The sequence below is a fragment of the Gavialis gangeticus genome, unplaced genomic scaffold (assembly GCF_001723915.1).
Source record: "Gavialis gangeticus isolate Ggan-Ray unplaced genomic scaffold, GavGan_comp1, whole genome shotgun sequence".
NCBI classification, from domain to species: Eukaryota; Metazoa; Chordata; order Crocodylia; family Gavialidae; genus Gavialis; species Gavialis gangeticus.
Genome location: NW_017729034.1, coordinates 83,769,469 through 83,792,780, shown reverse-complemented (window position 1 = coordinate 83,792,780; position 23,312 = coordinate 83,769,469). Strand labels below are relative to the sequence as shown.

Sequence of the window (23,312 nt, the reverse complement as noted above, 5' to 3'; positions counted from 1 at the left end):
ACTTCATTCCATCATTCCATCTTCCTCTTCTGATAGCTATGAGTTTTCAAAAATGATGGCTGGGCTCTGCAGTCTCATCAGCCAACTCCCTCAGCATCTCGGGTTCATCCCATCCACCCCCATGGACTTGTACACGTTCAGCTTTTCTAAGTAGTCCCTAACCTGTTCTTTCACCACTGAGGTCTGCTCACCTCCTCCCCATACTATGCTGCCCGGTGCAGTAGTCTGGGAGCTGACCTTGCCTGTGAAGATGTATGTAAAAAAGGCACGGAGCACTTAAGCCTTTTCTGCATCCTCTGTCACAAGGTTGCCTCTCCCATTTAGTAAGGGACCCACACTTTCCCTGATCCTCCTTTTGTTACCAACATACTTGTAGAAACCCTTCTTGTTACCCTTCGCATCCCTTGCTAGATGCAGCGTACCTTTTCTCCTAATCAGCTATGGATTGCAGCGTGTTGGAAATCAAGTTCCTTGCATGTGTGTACCTTTCTAAAGGCTTATTCATAGGTGTTTCATGTGTACAGGCATGATATTCGAATTGGTATGATAGATCATGACTGCTCCAAAGGAAAATCAGCTTTTTAAATCTAAGAATAAGTTAATAGTGTTTAAAACTAATATTAGTTGAAACTTTTTATTTAAGAACTCCATTTGTATCCCCATTTGAAGCCCTTATTTAAGTTGCTGTTTAACTTCCATATTGCATCTAATTGAGGATATTAGATCCAAAATGGTACTACCCGTTTTGGATCCAATTGTTCATTATTTCCACATTTAGAGCAATTAGTAACTTCAATTAAAGCATAAGCCCTTCAGCAGTTAAATCCTGTAACTATATGGTCTTATGATGTGATTTACAGTGGTATAATATTGAAGGTTGGTACATGATGGTGATTGGGAAAGGAAATCATTTCATGGCTCCTAAAAACTAAGCCATACGGCACATGTCAGTTCTTTAAAGGAAGTTATTGATGAGTTTTGCTGAAAATGTGATTTACAGTGTTGCAGTAATTGCAGTGATTCTCGACCAGGGTATCACAAGATCCTTTTAAGTGCCGCCGGGGTACCATTGTTAGATGTTCAAATACGATTTACAAGATAATCCCAGATATTTCAAATAGGAATCCATAGTGTAAAAAACATTCTTATCTGCTACATCTTTCTGAATTCTTTTCAACAGAGGGGCACCATGTTTTTTACCTTTAGTTAAAAAATTAGAGAAATCTAAAAGCTGGCATGTTCCAAGGGGTGCCTTGAGTCCTAACAAGATTGAGAACCACTGCAATATCATCTAATTATGGTTGCAGGGAAAAGATTCTCCCTACAAAAAAATAGGGAAGTAGAAATTATTTTTCAAAAATACACATTACTCATTAATGTTAGTCCTGGAGTACTTTTATGGAATTTCTTAAAACAAAAAAGTCTTAGTTTAATCTGACTTTTTATTTGTACTTTGTCTTATTCCTTTCAGTTAGCAAAGTCATATTGTTTCTTTTATTTTTTTACTATATGTATTGTTTAGTGCTGTATTTTCTTGCATACATACCTTTTCCCTAATCAGCTGCTGAAAATTGCAGTCCACATTAGTTCATGCTACTTACCAAGCAAAACTGAAAGTAAAATCTGCAGAGGAAGCAGGGCAGTGAGTACACTTGGCTTCCTACCTGCTGCCGTTGTTACTTACTATAAGAAAATACCATTTTTCCTTTATTCTGCTTTTCAAAAACAGGTGTGTATTTTATTCTGGGGTGTTACATTCAAGAAAATATGGTAATATCTGGGGCTTCCTGCTACACATTACATATATTAGTTAATTAACTGGTTAATTGCACAATAAATTTAGAACAACTACATGTGAAAAGTAGCTATCACACAATAAAATGACAGTCCAGCTTTAAAAAGAGCCAATCAGCTACAAAGTTAGTGCTTGAAAATGTGTGACAACTCTATAACTGGTTTCTATCCAGCTTTAATCTGAACATATAACAGGGCCCTCTAGCACATAAAAATAAACAACTTATTCTGATTGTATGAAACTGAGGATGGGGTGTTTTTTGTATAATATTTCAAGCTATTACTTTTACTGATTACATTTGTGCTTTGTATTACAGTAAAAATGTTTATACTGATGTTTTTTTAAATCTACTTTAGCACAGTTAGTAAAAGAGCCTCTTACTTAAATGTAGCTAATTTTGTACTAAAACTAGTTCCCTTATCTGAGGCAAGTGGAAGAAACGCTTCCGTAGGATATAATAGAAACTGGGAAACTCATTGCTACTCTGTCTTGGGAAAGGTGGTAATAGTAGTCGTATTAGCAATTGAATTTTACCTTAAGGATTTTTTTTGTGTATTTTTCAGCTGGTCTGTGTGATATTAATGAAGGGACAGCAGTGCCAGAAGATCGCTGTAAGTCACCTACTTCAGGTAATTATTTTTCCAAATATTTAAAAAATTATTGAGAGCTATGTGCTAGTTGTGAGTTAGCTGCTGGCCAAGTAATTGTATAGAATCAATCTATGCTAACTTTTTCTTGTTTCACCATATTTGTTCAATTTGCCAATAACAATTTCATTAAGCATTCCAGAATCCTGGTTTTAAATCAAAACCAGTTTGTTTGACTTGGAAGTGGGAACCTGGTATCTAGTAACGATGAGTCAAGTGACATGTATAAGTTTAAAATATTTATGCTTCAGGGACAAAGCTCACAGGCAAAGATATTCTTAGCTTGGGCGTGCATGGTGTCTATCAAGCTGTGAAGAAAGCAACATTCTCATGCTACAGTATAGTTTGTGAGTGTTTTTCCTGTTTAATTTTATATACTTACTAACATGCACATATATACTGGCTGCAGTGAGGAAAAGTGACCTTAATTGGTGATTACATAGTGGAGCTCCTGAGATGCTGATAATACAACACATTTATGGACTGTGACTACTCCAATAAATATGGTTTCCATTTCTGTGCAGATTGCTAGTTCCACCTGATACACCCTTGGATTTTCTGTTTTAATAAAGGTTTTTGCATAATAAAATACCTTACACTAAAATGGCAAAAACCTAATTGGGGTGGAGGAATGTGTGTAGTAGAGGGGTGAAAGCTATTCTTGGCTGAATTCTGTAAAATAAGTTTACTGCCATTTCTCATTATAATGTTAGCTGACAATTTTCTTCAAGATCAGAGCTCTCCAGAAATTGTCAGGCTTCCAAATAGAAGCTTCCTATGCCAAATAAGTCCACTTTTCCATTAACTCAAGCTGACATTTTCTAAAGGAAAAACTGCAGTGATGCCTTGAGGATTTAATGAATATTTACTAATTAGGGTCTTGATCCTGCATGTCTTTAAGAGTGTGCTCACTGTGAATATATAGATATCTATATCTATATAGCATCAAGCTGAATTTTTGAGATGGTATCCAAAAATAGCTGTCACTGTCACTTCCTCTGTTGCTTTAACCTGGAGTGGGCAATTATTTTGGCTGGAAGGCCACTTAATGAGTTCTGGGGACCTGATGAGGGCTGCCATCCACTTCTCCCTCTCTCTCTCTCTCTCCCCTCTTCCCTCCAGAGCTGAGTCAGTGCTGTAGTTCACCAGGAGCCCCAAAGATCAGCTATGGACCCAGACAGGAACTTCTGCTGTGATGGGTAGGCATCAGCGTCAGCTGTGGGTGCAGCCAGCAGGTTCTGGTTCTGTGACATAGAACCTGCCAGCAGTGTCACAGCTGACACCGCTGCCTACCTACTGTAGCAGGTGCCCCACCCAGGTTCACAACCAAGGCTGCCATGTCAAGGGCTGTTGCTGCTGGGCAGAAGCAGTCCTGCCCCACCTGCCCCAACCCCACATGGTGGTCAGAGCCACCAGACCTTCACTGGCCAGATCCAATGAGTGCATGGCCGATCGCCCACAGGCCATATTGAATCTGTTGGCAGGCTGGATCTGGCCCAGAGGTCATATTTTGCCCATCCCTGCTTCTGCCAAATTCTTAGTAGGGTCTGTTGTTGTACTCATTTCACAAAAGCTGTTACGTGAGATACGAGCTCAGACCTGAATTTATAACTATTTAGTTTGGTTTTGTTCATGGTTCTTTTGTTGAGAACATCCACATAAACCATAATCTTTAAATGAGCTTCTGTACAGCAGCGTATAAACCTTTGGGTTTGCTTGCATTCTTGATCCCTAGAGTCCTTGTTGTAAGCCTGGAAGAGAAGGTCAGCAAATTGCACTCTGGACCTATGTAATATGTTCCATAGAGGGGAGTTGCCATAGATAGAAAACCCTTCCTCCACTATTAAGAACATTTTTTTATCTTTATTATCTTGATAACTACATTCCAAAACAAAATACACTCAATGTGGTAAGTTCAGAAAGGATATTTTTGTGTTTTGGCTTGTATAAAGGCAGTAAGTTTTAATTTATGAAACAGCAATTATTGTCTTTAACAGTTGTTCAGACTGTACTGAGCTCTAATCTAAGTCATCAGACTGCAGATCTGAAATTAATAAAGTCATATTCAGGAGGGCAAATTGGAATAATTTACATTAAAAGTTAAGTTAGAAGTTTCTGTTTATGAAATTCTATATGGGAGTCAGGCTAGGGGCAAAATTCAAATCCCCATTTGAGCTAATAAGGTAGTGATAACTAGTCTTCAAGTAGAACTCACAGGCATCCGGTAAAAGCAAAACAAAACTAAATCCCTGTATTCATTCAGCTATCACAATGGCCAGAAATACAATGATTATCTTTCCTAAAGATGGAGAACTTGTAAACAAAGAAGGGAAGAAGATAGGGAATGAGAGGGAGAAGAAAAGAAATTGGGTGATTTTTTTTTTTAATTTTACCACCAATTTTCAAAGATTTTACAGGGGAAGGAAAAAAAAACGCTGTGCTTAGCTTTCTGTTTAATTTTGAAATCTAAAATGCATGTAAATTGAGCCACTTCATTTAATCTTTTTAATTTCATCTTTCTTTCCAGTCTGAAAAAGGGGTCATCTGTATTTAGAAAAAAAAAAATCCCTACAACTTTTATTCTGCTTGAGAGGGACCAAAGTAGTAGCATGCAGCATCCAAATATACTAGATGGGGGTGGGGGGGAGAAGATAAAAATAACAAGAAGGAAGGGTAAGTTTTAGCTAGAATTGGATAAAGTTTTACAAGTTGGCTTTTCCAGATGGTTTCTAAAAAATTAATTAACATTAGTAGAAAGTCTGTATTTTTTGTATACGAGTTACTCCGTGAAAAAAAAGATATATCAAATAATGGTACTGGCATTAAAAGTCAAAGAGAAATTAATAGAAAAGGTAAGGTTGGGAATTTTAAAATTAGGTATGATAGAAACAGTTTGTGACTGGAGTACCCAAGAATCATATTCAGTGGTGGCTTTGGAATCCTGTAAAGTATATGCCTATAGCTGCTTAAGGTGACTTTGAAACTATAGCGTGCCTATACATAGGCAGTAAGGCGGCTACAATGCGCTGTAATTATGATTAATTCAGCGTCACGTGTATCAGCGTCCCTGCTGTGGAAAATGGCATTCAAGCTTTAGTTAAAGCACCCCACTGCTGTTTTTCAGCATGGGGACACTGATACTCATGATGCTCCAGGCACTTTTAATTAGGGTGGCTTTCAGAGCTACTCTAATTAAAGCGCTCCCACACTAGCACAAACACTCCCAAGTTACGTAATAAACTATAACTGTATAATAACATGTATACTGTTTCTGTCAAAATGTGTTGTATGTTTCTTGCTTTGTGAATGTGTATTTTGCATGTCCATTACTTTCTGTCTTCACTCGTATAGGTTCGGGTTCTCCAAACAATTCTGATGATGATCAAAAAGTGAATAATTTTATAGAAAAGGGTACAGTATTTTCATTTAATCAACATTATTTTCTTTTGTTCATTTCATCCTTTCATACACTTAGATTGACCTTTTGTATTAAAATATTATTTACAGTGAAGACCAAAAGCAGAAAGTTTTCCAAGATGATAGCCAATGACATAGGTAGGAACTAGAAAAATTCTGCTTTGTTCCTAATCCAGTGCCTTATTCTGTGCAATGCTAACCAAACAGTTAGTTATTAATTTATTCCGTATGCTAACTGATAATCCTTTGGGCTGCTTTCTGCACTAAATATATTGGGCCACAATAATTTTAAGGAAAAATCAAGATAATTCAGATTTTCATTCTTTAATTTATATGATATGCACTTTCCTATTTATTTTTTCTGGGCAGGGGTTTCTATTTTACTCTGAAATATTAGAAGGGTTCAATCTATGCATAGTTGCAACATAATTCCGATACACTTATCAAAAAACAGTACATCCTTAAGTATTTTCTGTTTCATTTTCTATTATACACACATTAGTAAGGTTTTTCCCCTATTACAGTTTCAAAGTTCAAGGTAGTATTGCATTCTACTTAACAGAAAAAGGTCTGTCTGGTTATTTACAGCTATGGTCATTATCTTTACCATACCCCAGAATTACACGAGCTAGTTCTGATGATGACCTTACTATGTCTATCTATACATTGTTTTTTTTATTTTAAATGAATTGCAAATTAATGAACAACAATGTTTTGGAATATGTTGCATGCAGAATTGAGCCCTTTTATGGTCAGAGTGGAAATTCAGTGGATTAATAACACATGGTTAGTAAGGAAATAAGGCAAAATGGTGTGTGGTTAATTCTGGGGAAAGGTCTTTCATTTTTCTAACTGGAATGTGGCTATGTCTAAACTTTTATTTTAACATCTTTATATTACCAGTTCGTTTTTGGTTTAACTACACTGATGTGTGTTTGCCTTAGGATTTAGTTGCATAGCTTGAAAATACTTAATCATGATTCAGTAGATTTAATCTGTGGTATTATGCATGTGCCTTGAAAATATAGTATGTTTCACAGGAAGAATAACTAATAAGCCAGTTGTAATTTACCAAAGACAAAATTATATAGTAGTGTGGTTTTTAACTCCACAGTGTATTATTCTGTGTCAAGAAGTAGGCATATGAGTGCTAGCTGCCTGCAGTAGATGCCGTTTACAGTGTCTGACCATTAGGTAGTGGAGGAGCAAAGGGTTACCTAAGAGATTAAACTGACTGGTGGAGTTGAACGCAAGATTTGTACAGAGGTGTAATTTACTACAATAGCCCATAGTTTCTCCTAACTTCGAAGGTTAACTAATTTTACACTGGCGTGGAGTGACTTGCATCAATGGAAGGCTGTTTTTCATATGTCCATTCTACTCTTTTGGTGGAGTGAAGCCATTTTATTCTGTAGTCAAATGAAAGTGTGCTTCAAAATAGAATACATTACATCATAACATCTCTGACAGAAACTTTAGTAGCTAGTTTGGAAGCTAGACATTTTCTAGATCCTTTTCATTTAGTGGCTATCTACCATGTTGTACTGAGAAGAAAAGGTGGCAGCTGAAACATGTTTAATGCTTGCTTCCTAATAAATTGCTGGCTAGTGTAGTTTAACAGGTAGCAAATCCACCTAGGTTGCTCTATTGTAATTGTATTGCAGGCCAAAAATTCTGACCGCCTTATATGCTGTAATCTGTATTTTATGCCATAGGTACTACTTTAGATTTTGTTTTTGGATTAATCTGTAAGCACACAGTCCATTGAATAAGTCTTAAAAATTAAACTTGGGATAACTGGGTTTATACTGGCTGTGCCTCTCGCTTGTTTTTTTTTCCTTTGGGAAGTAATCTGACATTTTTTTTTACACTTGAATACAATGAAGAGGAATCAACAAATATTGGCAGTTCAGTAGTTGAGGAGGAAATACCAAACTCAAACCTGGTGCAAGGTTAGGGATTGGTAGAAAAGACAGGTCTTGACTGAACAGTTGTCTGAAGTAATAAACGCATAACATAATAGGCTACCTGTGTTCTGATTATCTGAGTACTGAAATGGAAAGAATATTGAAGTCAGGTGTACCACTGTGTCTCAAACCTATCTCTGGAGTTTGCAAAGCTTTCCAAAAACAAAATAGTTAGAGCCAATGCTCTCCATATTTTGGTAAATAGACATTTTTTTTTTAGCAACAAGAAAACAAGCTTGGCTTCTAGTTAAATGTCTATAATTGCCAACTGAAGAGTTTTTTTTCTTAAGTGTACTCTTCTTTAATTAAAAATCAACTGTATTATATTATGCAGGCATTACTTTTTCCTAGCTAGTTGTTTACCAGGCTGTCTCAACTGTTTAATTAGACTTTAGTGTCTTAACTCTCATGACAGTAATATTCTTAATAAAACAAACCAGCCATAATTTTACAGAGCTGTTGACATCTACAAAATTGTTGAAATTATTAGTTTCCCCCCATTCTCCTGGGAGCAGCCCTGGTTTGGCAGCTATGGTGAGAGATCCCTAAAAGTTTCAGGGCAGAGGGGGTCTTCATCTCCCAGGAAGCCCCCTTAACCCCCAAGACATGGGGGCTGATTGGGCCAAGCAGCAAGGGTGACAGAGCAGCCTAACACAACCTTTACGCTGGGAACCAAGAACTTTAAACAGCTCACAAGCTTGTCAGTGAGCCTGTCCAGTTTGCAAGCCCTCTGAAGATCTGGGGGCGCTGAGGAGCTGCGGAACAGCCCCCGACTGTGAAACATGCCATTTTAGCAACTCCTGTCCTCTAGCCAAGGGGCTGTAAACATCTAGCCACCCTGAGCGCTTAATTTTTTTTTTTTGTAGCATTACAGTATTTCTAGCATTACAAGAATGTCAGGAGGGGGCCAAAGAGAGAAAGCATTAGGAAGCAGTGTAGTTTTCATTCATAATGCTTTTTAGGGGCTATGGGTAGTCAGATATTGTACCAATTATTTTATTCCATGGTAATTCACTGAATCACAAATTCAGCTAAAGAACTAGAAATTTCATCTGTCGTCATCCCTCTTATTTGCTGCTGTTAATTGGATTGTTTTCTTTTGTTAAATTTAAAACTTACTCAGTTGAACCTAAATAAACAACGGGCACCTGCCATTTATAGAAAGAGATATTTTTGTGTATTGCCGTGTACACATTATATTTATGTTATGCGTTATACTTGGTATGTTTGGTTCCTCACTATTTCTGAATCTAAATTAGCACCCTAATCTTTTCCTTGTATGTTTTGCTGCATGCCTCTCTTGGTTTTTTGTCTGTTGATAATGATTGCATGTTTTTTGCACTTCATTTTTTTCAGACTGTATAATAGTAAGTTACACATGAATTGAGGTACTGAATGCCATAAAATGTTTATTATTTATTCTAGCTAATTTAATTCCCTTATATTTTAAAACCAAATACATTTTCTTTAATTGACTATACGTACAGGTAGAGCTTGACACACAGCGAGGATGTAGTTTATTTCATTACCATACCAGGAACACCGTTCAAAATAGGTTTCTACTTCTGTTTTCAGCTGTGAAGGATTTAGACTATTAGGGTATAGACAGATGTAACAGTTGTACCAGTGTCAAATAATACTGACAGAATACTCCATTATAACTGCACCATATCTCTGTTACTGTAGCAGTATAAGTGTAGAAGAACTTTTCTAACTTGGGGGGTGCAGACAAGCATAACACTCAAACCATTCCAAGTATGTCATTGATTGGGAACCAGTTCACAGCTATCCTGGTTTAGAGGCATCTGCAAATACCCTGCCATGGATTCTAAATAGAACAGTGACATTTTAGGTATTGCAGTGCTGTTGAACCACCATCAAGGGATGCTTCAGATTACCCAGCCCAGAGTGCCTGATTGAGGGTGCCCAGGTGGGAGGGGAAGGGGCTGTCTTGACCCCTGTTTCTGGGTTCCCAAAACCTGGGTGGTCTGGGGCTCTCAGAGCTTTTGTGGTTTATAAATTGGCTTGTATGTCTAGACACATGCAGTTTAAACAACATTTAATAAGGTTTGTGTTATGTCTGTCTGCAACTTGTCTGTGTTTTTGTTCAGGGTTAAAGATACTACAGTTTAACTCACTTATGACTATTATGAGCATATTCACAAATGACAGTTACAGCATACCAGCTGATGGACATTCCCCTTTTCCCTTTTAAAATGGTTGCTAGAGTATTGTCTGTCCACAGCCTTGGAGAGAGATTGTTCTTGAGTACCGTGTAAGGATGAAAGTACTAACAGTACTATTTTTTGGCTTACACAGCTATTTCACAGGGGGCTATTAATTGTCATCATGTTCAGTGACATGTCACCGCCATCCCATGTTTATCAAATACTATCATGTTTATCAGCCGTTGTTTTGGTTTTAGTTTGAAATCCCATGGGATTTTGTATCCTTTCTTATTTAGATATGATCAGAGATATTGAATTCATGATACTAAAGCCCTTCAGCAGTTACAGTTTTATACAGTCAGCTAATTTCTGTGTTTTCTTTAGATCAGTTATAGTCAAGCTTTCATTTGAATTACTTGAGAGAGTAACTTTGGAGTAATCATAAAAGTTGTTCATTTATAACTGTATTTGTGTTAAATGGAGATCAGAATATTTACATGACTTACTAACTACTTCTGCAAACTGCTACAGGAAAAAATCTGAGCATGCTGGTGGGGAAAAATTCTGTGGTGCAGAATAGCAAGTATTTGATACCGTATATCATCAGTCCACAACAGTGCAGGGCAGAGTTAGAAGTGTGTGCCAAATGTAGTTGAAGTTACAATAGGAAAATAAAATTAGACCTTTTAATCTCTCAGACTGAACTTTAACCAGAATATAATTATTTTTAAAGAAGTGTTCTGTAATCCAGCTGTTACAGAAAAATCTAAGACAATTTAGGGTACGGACAAATCTACATTGTAGCCACTTTTAAAAAGGTAGGGAGCTGCTACTCAGAAGTGCACAGCAGCTGTTAAAATCTCACTATTAGGTCTGTGTGATTGTGTAGCAATACAGGTGAGCTAAATTTAATCTAATTTTGATCCTGAATGAAGCAGGGTTAAAGTTAGAGAGGTTTTGCTACACACACACGGAATCGTGCGGATTTAACAAGTCCATTTTAACTGCTTTTGTTGATATCTTTTGATATCAGTACAATTGTTAAATCTGTGTATGCCCTTAGTAATAATAAACTTTCAAATTAAGGAAACGAAACAAGCAGGCCTCTCTCTGGATTATACTCCTGTACCTAGAATTATAGTCTTCTGTGACCAAAGATCGCATCATAGTAGGACCATAAGAAAATAGAGCCAGAAAGGACTTCATGAGGTCATCTAGCTCAGTCTCCACTTAAGGTAGGATCATCCCTGACTAAACCATCCCAGTCAAGTGTCTGCCTAATATGCCCTTGAAAATGTCCAGGGATGCAGATTCCATAATTTCTTGAGCTAGCCTGTTCCAAGGGCCTAACTGCCATCAAGCTAGGGACAGACATTCAAAAAGCCTGAGCTTGAATTGTTTCAATCTTCACAGGTTAGTCTAACCTGGCTAGGCTAAATCAGTTGGTAATTGGAAAGACATCCCAGAAAAGCAGGCACATGCTTGCAGTGGCTCAGGCTAGAAGCCGGGGAGCGCCAGAGAAGCCCTCCCTTTCCTTCCAGAGTGCTGAGCAAATGGGGGTGTGGCCAGGCCCCAGCAGGACACTCTGATTAGGGAGGGGTTCCCCCCTTCTGACCAGCCCAGCAAAGAATTGATAACACAGTGTTTATCACCCCTAACTCAGTGTTTATTACCCCATTAAGAAAACAACAGTGGGACATTACCAGCTACCTGTTGATTCTGCCTTTGTCCTGTCTGCCACAGCATGGACCATAGCCAGCACGTGGTCTGCTAGCTAATGCTGTGTGTCTGTATAAGGCAGAGGGGGCAGGGCAATCCCTGCTTAGTAGGGGGAAGCCAGGCAGATGCCTGCAGTCTCTGCTGAGCTCCAGCCAGGGAGCAGAGAGGAGGGGCCAGCCCTGCTGTGGAGCAGAGAGCCCCACCCAGCCCAGAGAGCATGCTGGGATGCTGGGGGAATCTGATTTATGTTAAGCCAGCAAGGGGTCTGGGACAAACATTGTATGGACCAGTTTTACCCAAATCAGTTAAGTCTTATACTACATTCAACCAGGTTTATCTCAAACCAGTTTCAGCCATTTTCAAACTGGTTTATGTGCACTGAACATCTGTTCTGTTACAGGTTTAAACAAGTGTCTGATCACTTAAACCAGTATGTGTAATGTCTGTCCCTAGCAATAGAGTTCTTCCTATCACCAACCTAAGTTTCCTTTGCTGCAGTTAAAGGCTATTGCTCTTAATTCTGTCTCCTACAGCCTCAGAGAAGTCTTATCTCTATCCTTTTTATAATCATCTTTCGGTTATTAAAAGACTTATCAAAATCCCTCCTCAGTCTTCTCTTCTGCAAACTAAATGTTCCTAATTCTTTCCATCTTTCCTCCTAAGTCACATTTTTCAGGCCTCTAATCATATCTGTTGCTCTCCACTCGACTCTAATTTTTCCAGACTGTTCTTGACTTAGGCTCAAAACTGGAGACAGTACTCCAGGTGAGGCCTCCGCAGTGCAGAATAGAGCAGCAGAATCGCTTCTTTGGATTTGCAAGTGACACTACTGTTAATACATTTTACAGTGCTGGTGATTTTAACCGAATCTAAATGTATGCATTTATATGTACAGTAGAGCTGTGCGAAACACCATCATTTCTTTTCAATGTCCATTTCACCATTTCAAAGGGACGGTGTTTTGTTGTTTCGTTTAATTTTGAAGCACTGTCCCATTTGTTTGCCGAAGCTGTTTCACCGTTTCGACTCGTTTCGATGTTTTGCCCATAGGCTGTAATGGGGAATCATGAAAATGCCTAAAATGTTGTCATTTGTTGCCTAATTCAGATGCAAATTGTAAAGATGGTAGCCACTTCTGTGGCCATGAAGCCTGCCGAGTTTCAAGGAGATAGGTGCAGAGGTTTCTTGAAAACTGCACTTCAATGTTTTCAAAGCAAAATTTGCTGGCAGCAGCAGCCTCCCATCATCCAACGCAGATCTGGGGGCTTGCACCCCTGGGAGGGCTGCGGGGCTGTGCTGGACTCCCTCTGGGTTGTGGGCCCCCGGATCTTCACCAGATGACAGGAGGCTGCTGCTACCATGTGGGACCGGCACTGGGTGCAGCCCATGTCCAGCACTGGGCTCTATTAAGCTAAGCCCAGTGTTGGGAGGTGGCATGCAGCACCAGCTCTGCCTGCCTCCCACCACCAGGCTGCACTCCAAGCAGTTCCACAGCCCCATAGAGCTCACCCTACTGGCAGGAGGCGGGCAGAGCTGGAGCTGTGCTCCACCTCCCACCACTGGGCTGAGCTCCGAGCAGCTCCACAGCCCCATGGGGCTCAGCCCAGGGGTGGGAGGTGCTGGATGACAGGGGCTATGCTCTGTCTCCTACCACTGGGCTGGTGGAGCTGATCAGAGTGCAGCCTGGCAGTGGGAGTTGGGGATAGCCAGCCAGGGCTGCGCTCCCCGCTGGGCTGAGCCACGTGGGGCTGTGGAGCGACTCAGAGCACAGCCCTGGCTCTCCCCTGCCTCCCACCACTGGGCTGCTTCGCGACTCAAAACATTTCAAAACTTTCGAGAAGTTTTGAGTGCCCTCATTTCATTTCAAAGCTGTTTCAATGCTTTTTGTTTTATTTCGATTTCTCTATTTTGAGCTCAAAACGCATCAAAACAGCTTTGAAATGAAATGCTCAGCAAAATTTCACACAGCCTTAATGTACATCACGATTTCACTCAAAACTAGCTTCACTAACAAGTGTCACTATTAGAAAAACTTTCTTGATGCTTAGTGTTCTGTTCTCCCTGCTTTTAATATGATGTTGAGTCTTTTAGTTGATTTCAACACCTATTTTTAGAATATTTGAGAAACCAAGTTGTCAGTTCCACACATTTTTCAATATGCCAAGTAAACTTGGCAAAGAAGAACTCTTTGATTTTTTTTTTTTTTTTTTTTTTTAATACTGAAAATTTATAAGAAGCAAACTAAGTTTCCAAATTTAATAACTTCTCCCTTAAAATAATAAAAGTAAGGAGTGTTCCTGAAGGTTTTTGAAATGAAGGTTTATTTGTACCTTGTTTAAAAGGGAGACAAAAGTTAAGATTGATCAGTATTATAGCAGCAACTCTCCAAGGAGAAACTGAGCATCTCTGAGGCGTAGATCCAGCCTACTGACCTGGGGCTTTGTTGGCATTTGGCAACTGTGGGGCCTTACCTGCCTCTAACACCAGGTGGGTCCTTCCAGCACACAGCCAGAAAAGTTGCCTACCCCTGTTATAGATCAGGGGTCGGCAGCATTTTTGGCTGGAGTGCCAAAGCCACCCCAACCCTGACCCACGTCTCAACTTGGTATGCCAGCGACAGACAGTTGGGAAGCCTCAAGGGACTCAATCCTCATTGCTGGACAGCAGGGGGAAGAGCTGGGGTTGCGTTGTCACAGCCCTTTCCCTGGCCTATGCCCCAAGGCACATGTGTAGTTGCCACTGTCACAGAGCCAGACCAGGGCTCCAGTGCCCAGTGCAGCTGTTTGAAGCCTCCTGGCTGCCTGCCACAACCAGCCCAGGCTCTGGACAGCTGCAGCAGGCAGCGGGCAGGATGCAAACAGCTGCACTGGGCTCTGGAGCTCTGGCACCAAGTCCATGGTAGCTGCATGCACACCTTTGAGTTGACAGTAGGGGAGGGGCTGAGGTTGCTCAGCCTTAGACCCTCCCCTGCCATCTGCCCAGAGGTGCTTTTGCTGCTACTACAACGGAGCCTCTCAGCTGCTGCCAGTCAGAGTCCAGGCTGCTCACAGCAGGGCTTCCAACCTTCAGGCTAGCTGCTGCAAGCAGCCGGGGCCAGTTGTGGAATGCTGAGCGAAATGGCTTTGCATGCATGCCAGGGTTTACCCACCCCTGTGATGGATCATTGTAGATGGCTCAACAGATCTAGTAGTTCTCATACCATATAAAACATATGTGCATGGGAGTTACTGACATCCTTGTTTTCTGTTTGGCTGAATAAATACTAATGGCAGAACAGTGAGATATCTAGGTTAAAACTGTAACAGCTAGTGAAAAATAAGATAATATTGCTGTTTTCTCCTGAACTAAAATGTTGATGTATTTTTCTATCTATGCACAAGATGGCGCTAGTTCTATTTAAAAAGTAATACTTTTAAACAACTTTTCTTGCTCCAACATTAATCGCTCTATTGAAATGTTTTGTACAGAATTTTGAAATTATTTTTGAAAATCACCTACAACTTGTGCATCAGTTGTGATGTCTGTAGCAGTTCTTTTAACTTTAATGTTTTATCTTCTTGCAGTAATAATAATAATAATAATAATAATAAAAAAAACTAAACTTCAGTTTAGTGTTTGCGAACCAGCAGGTTTTTTTCCTTTTATGTCCAGCAGAGTTGTCTTAAAACTTTTATTTTTATGACACATTGGCCAGAAATCTAGCCAAATTTGAGTGTATGTTTTTTCTTAAAGAAGGATATGAATATTAATATCCAAGACTAACTTATGTACTCCATTTCTTCTGTGAATTGTATCTTCCATTGTGTTTCAGAATTCACATGCCTAGAATTGACAGGTTTTCACATCTTTGGAGTACTGAAAATAAATTTGACAAGAGAAGGAGCAATTTTATGCAGACTAAAAGTTGTGAAAAACTGAAAATTATGTAAATAATTTTGCTTGTTTAATGTGAATTTTCTTTTTAAGATATAAAGGCTAAGATGCTAATTACCAGATCACACAGGGAGCCCAAGAAATAAGATTAAGGTTATGAACCTACAGTTGATATCTCCAAGAGCTATTTAACAGACTTATTTCACAACAAACATAAATCATTGCCTCACAGAACTTATATTTATGGTCTGTAGACAAAAAAACTGGGTGGAAGGGGAAATATTAACTGTACTCCCCAAATTACTAGAATCATTGTGGTAATAATTAAGACCTTATACTGGAATACTGTTCATTTTTCTTGGCTGGATAAGGTATTCTGAAGGCTAAGTGGTATTATATCCTAAAAGTAAAAATAACTGTTAAAGACATATACTTATATTGTATGTGTTTAAAAAAAAAAAAAAAAAAAAAAACCTTTATATTACTTCAGCAAAAATTAAAAAAAAAAAAAATTTAAAAAAAAAAATATTTTTTTTTTTAAATTTTTTTTTTTTTTAATTTTTGCTGAAGTAATATAAAGGTTTTTTTTTTTTTTTTTTTTTTTAAAAAAAAAAAAAAAAAAAAAGAACCTTTATATTACTTCAGCTAAATTGACATGAAGACAAGTTTGAAAACAAGTTAGCTCTTTCTAGCAAAGGGCAGCCAAACGGTTTGCATCCTTTTTATAGTCTGAAACAGGGCTGTCCATTTACTGAGCAACCACTACATGGGCTGTGGAACCCCTGCAGTGCCACCAGTGCTTGCCCCCACCCTGCCCTTTACTGCAGGCTGTTCCCCATCATCCCCATAGATGGTGGTAGGAAGGTGGAGAGAGGGAGGGAGGCTGGAGATCCCAGTGGCAACAGCAAGAACAGTGGTGAGTGGTAGCTTGCGTGCTGCAGTTTAATCTCCCATGAACAGTAAGTTGGATAGCCCTGGGTGGAAACACAGAAGTACCTCTCAGTTATAAATTCATTTTTAGTATCCTTTTTAGTTATGAAAGTATTGAGATTGAGTAAATGACTCTATTGAAACTGAGTGAGGAAATGATTTACCCCAAAATCTACTCATGAAGCTTGGATTAATACCCACATCTAATCGGTCACAATCCTGTGCCAAAGTTATAATAAAATCTTTCCTCCTCTAATCAGGAAAGAAATAACTGAAACTAAAATGCAATTGTTAATTGGACTAGTAAGCAACCTTTATAAATTGAGTGTTGTAGTTTGCTGCTTTTTAAATAGGTTTGTTTAATTATTTTTTCTTTAATGAATACTGTATTTACTCTCATACACCTTTTTTCTAGAAGTTAGACTCACAAATTCAGGTGCATGCTCTAAGTGAGGAAAGTGATTTCCACACCCGAATGGAAGTATGGGGATGCTGAAATGACTGCCAGGAGGGCAGGCTTCTCCAGCTTCATGGAGAAGGGGAGCATCTGCTGCTCAGCCAAAAACTAGAGATTTAACCCAGTCACTGCTGCTGCTGAATTGGCAGCTTTTAGCTGAGCAGGAAGGGGTGACCAATTTAATTCTGTTCCAGGAGGCCAGAATTCATCCATGACTCTGGGGGTGGGGGTGGAGAATCTTCATTCTGCCTTCACCAACAAGGTTCACGTCTTATTTGGGGGCACCTGGTATGTAAGAAAATATGGTATTATGCCATGATAGTGATGAATTTAACTACACTTCCTCACTGATAGTTCTGAGGAGTATTAAAGTGATACTATAGCTTTGTAAGTCCTTAACAGAATGTTTTTAATGTCTTAGCTTTCTCGTTCTTGGTTTTAATGATGTTAACAGTTAGCTTATCTAGAAAGATACCTTTAATGTAACTAGGGATGTGGGCAAGCTCCAACTCTATATGCCAATTAAGATGCAGACACTGGAATGGGGAATCCTAGTTGCAGCAACAGCAGCAGCTTGTGTTCGAGGTCCCCACACCGCAGCAGCAGCCGGTGTGTGAGGAGGTTAGGCTCTGGCTCAGCCCCTTCCCCCTGTCACTCTCTAGTGCTTAGCACCACCCATTGTCCAGGTGCCAGAATTTCTCATTATACCTTGGAAAGTACCTCTTTGTTAAGAGAGACATATTATATAACATATGTGGAATGGCAAGTCCTTGTGGTGTTTGTGCTTATAGTTTTACAATCTTTAATGTAACTGGTTAGTGCATGCTTACTTAATTACAGTACATATGAAGACAGCATGTGAATGACTGAGGATTTGGATGGTCTACCTGTCATAAATGGGTCTATGTTTTTACTGGCATCTTAATTTTGTATTTTGTTCCCATTTATATTTATAGTATAGCATTCATTGTAACTTCTGCTGTTAAGTTCAGTCAATCACACTGTCCCAATTATAATGTGACTTGTTTTATTTTTTTTTAAAAAAGTAGATTTGGATTTTTAATATCCTAAAAAACTTTTTACAAAGACTGACTTGTCTTGAACAAAGTACACTGTAGTAGAATGGTGATATTAAATGATTGCTATGCTTCTATTGGAAAAACATGCCGTTTAAAGGAAACCTATAAACATCATTTTTTTAAAAACTTTTTAGCAACTCAGTCACTTTTGCAATGGCATTTAATTGCAGACAACCCTTAATTCATGTAAATCTTTGCTGGGAAAAACTTGTCTGGGGAGACAAGCAGTTTAGTGAATTTCTCTCTCTCTCTCTCTCTCTCTAGGACTTTTTTAGGTAATAAAATGTATTGTAATGTGTTGAACTACAGTGCTGATCATTTGGAATTCTTTTTCCATAAGGGGGAAATACTTATTTCACTTCTGTCTGATAGAATTCAAGAGCATCAAATGTCTTAAATGGTCTACAGTAAACTGCATCTATTATAATGGACTGAAATGTTTGAAATTAATAAATACAATACATGGCATATTTTTTTACATAGTTATTTGTAATATTCAGAATTGCACAGTGGTCTTCCCTGTAATAAAACTATCGAGATTTTACCATTTTTTACTTAAGAAAATGTTGTATATATTCTTATGCAGTCAATTTCATGACTAATGTTTCTTTCATGAATATATTTCTTATAGCTTCTGTGTTTTCCATAAGGATGTTGTTGACATTTCAGGGAATTTAAGATAACATACTTTGTACTTGGGGGGAGGAGGTATATTTAAATACTAGGGTACTATAACTATAACTTTTATCTCCTTCCTTTTATAATGTAAATGCATCGGCTGTGATCAAGTCAAGGAAGAGCAGAAATTCTAGTACCATTTGTCTGCACCATGCTTCATGAAAACTGTCTTAGTTGCCAGGAATTTTATATTCTTTCCTCCCACCTGACATTTAATATTGAATTTGTGACTTAGTAAATGCATCAAGTTTAGTGTAGTTTTAGATGAGAAAGTTAGGCTGGCACAAGTAGTAAAGTTTAACTTAGGTATTCAGTCTTTTCCTCCCTCCAAAATGTTGAAGTCTTGGATATAGGGACTTTGAATGAAGATCAACTCTAATGGAAATCCTAAGAAATACAGACAGCATTTGAATAACTACGTATAACTGAAATTGAATGCAATAAATAGTGATATGTTAAATGCTGTGGGGGGGGGGAGAACAAAAATAAATAAACCTCTGTTAATAAAGGCTAGCAAATAATTTCTTTTTTTTTTTAAGATTTTTTTTTTTTTTCCAGCAAAGATGTCCAGAAAGCTAAGTTTGCCGACTGAGTTGAAGCCTGATTTAGGTAAGTTATAAAAATAGGGGCAGACTTATTGCAGCTGTACATTTAGTGTCAGTAAAGTGTCTTATAGTATGAGTTCTAAATTTCAGGAAGAGCTTGACCCACAGGTGCATCCCTGAACTTTTAAATTCTGTTTGTAAAAAAAGGAAAAAACATGATATAATCCTTTATGTTCTTCTAAAACCATACTCCTATGATGCAAGTTACCTGTGCAGAATTTTACTTGCCCTCTTGTTTGGGGCTAATTCATTTTCCTAACAGGTAAACTGGTGTTATAAGGTAATAATGAAGAATTTTTGTCACAATTTTGATAGGGCTTCTGTAAACCTTGTATCAGTGATGCTAGATCATAAACAGAAGTATAGTACAAAAAAATGATGCAACTATTAAGAAACTTACAATAAAAATCTTAGAAAATGAGGCAAGACAAGAAGGTGTCTGGAACTGGAACTTTCATCTTGAAAGCAGATAAAGCTGGACATAGTTTTACATACATTGAGTTAATTAGGACTACTAACTGTGTTAAGCAAAGTCAAGCCATGTACAGGATGAGGGAACAAGTATATAAGAAAATAACTCATTTTTGTTGAAACCAGCATACAGGCATTTTTCATAGTAATCACTCTGGTTATAGAAGTCTTCATGTTAACTTTAAGAATCTGTTGATTTTATTTTGCATTGTTCAAGCAGCAAAAAATAAATGTATTTTTAATGCATTAAATTACAACTTGGTTTAACAACGAAAATATAGAACTAGGAAGGACTTCAGGATTAATCTACACCAGTATTTCTCAATTGGAGTGTCATAAGATCCTTTTAAGGTGTGCTACAGTGTGCCATGCAATATTACTGCATCAAATATGCAAAATACAACCTAATTTACAAGATAACCCAAGATTTCTAAAACAGATCTGTAGTCTCAAAAACATTGTGGTCATTCTGAGTTCTTTGCAACAGACAAGTTGCTCTATTATTTTTCCATGTTCAAAAACTGAGTGAAAGCTAAGAACTGGCATTTTCTGAGAGGTGCCTTGAGTCTAACCAACAAAGCGGGGCCTTGAATCTAAATAGGTTGAGAACCACTACTCTAAACTGTGGCAGGATCAAGTGAATCTTGACCATCCCTCATAGATATTTTGTCTAATTTTATTCTTTAAACCTCCAGTGAAGATTTTGAACCAGCCCTCAACAGTTGGTTTCAATGTTTCACTACTCTTTCAGTTGGGAAGTGTTTCCTAATATCCGTTCTAAATCAACTTTTCTGCAAACTGTACTAATTCATTTTTGTCTTTCCAACAGTGACCATGGAAAGTAGTTGATCACCACCCTCTTTATAACAGCCTTTCACATAATGAAGGGCTTATTTTCACATATGTGAAATCATGTAGAAATGTAGATATTTATACAGTAGGGGCCTGAAAGGAAATCACATCCGCAAAATCTGTCTTAATCCTCGACCTAGCTAGCATATAGAGTTTCCAGTTCCTTCTATGGGCCCACAAAGGCTTGAAAATGGCATAACCTAGGCTAAAACAAAATTGTAGTGTAATTTATACTATTTACTAACAAACTTGGATATATTTTTCAAATAAGTATTAGGAGGCACAAATTGAAAAAATGATTATACAAGGAAATCTAAAACGTTGCGACTTGTCTGGTACAGCACCATTTATTACTGATAACTATATTAAGATATGGATATAGGCTAAATTTTCATGATGATGTCCTATTAAAGAGTTGCACTGTAACTTGATTGAGTGACTTAAAAAAAAAAAAGTCCAGTTATTTTGAGTCATTGTGACAAAGCTTCTCCATGGATGTGTGTTTGTAAGTGTGGAGTGTTCTCATGATGGCTTTACCTAGCACTTCAACTCACAAGAGGCATGCCCATATTCTATCCTGTTGCCAATGGTTTTTTTAACTGATCCGTCAGCTAGGACTGTAATCATCTGGGAGTCTTGGATAAAAGTAGGGTACAATACTGCTCTCTCGTCTAATTTTTTCTTAAAAGGGTTCCTATTGTTTGATAAAAGACTAACTATTGTCCAGTGTCCAACTTAATGCATGAATTTATGCAGTGATATTCCAGGGTAGTTGTACAGTAGTGCACTCTGCAATGAAAGGAATAATTGTTGTAATTAGAATAAAGAAGATGGGAGGCTGGAAGTGATGTCAGAGGCCATGAGAAAATGTAATGAGATAAAATCAGGGGGAAAAATCATTGGAGTGTAAATTAATACATATTTCATTTTGAAAACCTGTCTTTACAGAGTACAACCTAAAGAAGTTCTGACTGTAGATTGTTTTAATATTTTTCCATTTCAGACGTCAAAGACAACTCCTTCAGTAGATCCCGGAGTTCCAGTGTAACTAGTATCGATAAAGAAACCCGAGAAGCAATTTCAGCTCTTCATTTTTGTGAAACTTTTACACGCAAATCTGATACGTCACCTTCTCCATGTTTATGGGTTGGGACTACCCTGGGTACAGTACTAGTCATTGCACTGAACCTACCCCCAGGAGGAGAGCAAAGACTTACTCAGCCAGTAATTGTTTCTCCCAGTGGTAAGTACAAGACAAATGGACTGACTACCATAGATGGCATGTTGCATCATTACTCTTGAATGATTTTTATTGTAGTTTTGGTTTCTTTCAATTACGGCTTCATCTTGTATATCAGGGTGCTCAACCTCCTGCCCCCACAAAGCCATGGTATCTGATCTGGCAGTGGGGAGCAGTAGAACCTCTGCATAGCTGGCTCCAGCCTCACCTGAGCTATTGCCCACACAGTGAGATCAGGGCCAGGTCTGCCCCCTGCCCATCCAGATCAGGCTTGGTTGTTCACTCCCATCACCCACACATCTGAATCGGGGCTGCTCTGTCCCATTCCTGCATATATCCAGATTGGGGCTGGGCTGCTGCCCTCAGGACCTGTGCTTCTGGATTGAGGCCATTCCTCTCCTCCCCCTCCCCCCCCACGCCTTGCAACACAGCCAGATTGGAGCCTTGTCCAGATCAGGACCCTGGCAGCCTACTTTTCTAAATAGGCATGCATTGGCTATTAAACTGTAGCTAGTAGCTCTTCTAACATGATTGTAGTAACAATGTTCATATTTGGCAGCACTTCATAATATATGCTAGGTCACAGGCTCAATAGAATGTTAAGTCGCTAGGTTTTGGTCTGCATTACAGAGTTTTACTGGCAGAACTGTATTTGCTAGGGTGTGAAAAAAAATTTCAGCAAACAAATTTTGTCCTAAACTTGAAAAAAAAAAATTGTTCTAGACAAATTTTACGTGTAAATATCAAATCTAAATGTGTTTCATTTTATGCAGAAAGAAATAGAACAGCAAATGCCTACCTTGGGTTTGATACATGCAGGAGAAAGCAATCTGATGAAATAATAGTGGGCAAGAATATTGTTCATCCCCCCCCAACACTTTTTTTTTCTTTAATCCCCTTTTTGCTACTATAGATCCAGCAATGAAAAATGCCAGGGCCAGCTCATTTATACTTGAGCATGCCTGTTTCAGAGTCAAACATAGTGCATGGCACAGTTTACTGATGCCGTTTTTAGGAAGACATTAATTCTTATGGGAAAAGAATGAAGAATCATTTTTTTTTTTTACATTTAATTTTAATGTGAATGTTTTCCAGTTTGGTTCTCTTAAAAGTATTTGCTTATTTCCATTGGAGTCAATGCACTGTTCGTACCCACGTGAAGTTAAGTCTGTATTCAGGTGCTTCACTGTATCGTAGCCTAACATTAAGGCCAGGCTGAGTTCTGTTGTAGAGGAAATAGAAGTTTTTGTTTGGTTCTCTTATGCATCCTTCTCAATAAAATTAGGAGGTGGTTCGAAAGGTAGTTTAAGAGAATTACTTTAAATCAGGGGTTTTCAGCCTTTTTTGGTTGGTGTACCTCTGGCAGCTATTCGACAAGCAGGTAGTCCCCCAGCGAGGGGGGGGGGGGGGGGGG

General features: G+C 38.5%; 1 protein-coding gene across 5 annotated transcripts in view; it reads left to right on the top strand.

The window, feature by feature from the left end:
- Window positions 1-23,312, top strand: part of STXBP5 (syntaxin binding protein 5) — a 267,766-nt gene that overhangs the window by 211,091 nt on the left and 33,363 nt on the right. The window contains exons 19-24 of one of the 5 annotated variants that reach the window (XM_019526950.1): window positions 2,359-2,424; window positions 2,694-2,789; window positions 5,794-5,853; window positions 5,950-5,997; window positions 19,289-19,339; window positions 21,662-21,901. In XM_019526950.1, the coding sequence (XP_019382495.1) occupies window positions 2,359-2,424; window positions 2,694-2,789; window positions 5,794-5,853; window positions 5,950-5,997; window positions 19,289-19,339; window positions 21,662-21,901 (561 nt within the window). The remainder of the gene's footprint in view (window positions 1-2,358; window positions 2,425-2,693; window positions 2,790-5,793; window positions 5,854-5,949; window positions 5,998-19,288; window positions 19,340-21,661; window positions 21,902-23,312) is intronic. The other 4 variants (XM_019526951.1, XM_019526952.1, XM_019526953.1 and 1 more) reach the window with 4 other exon arrangements.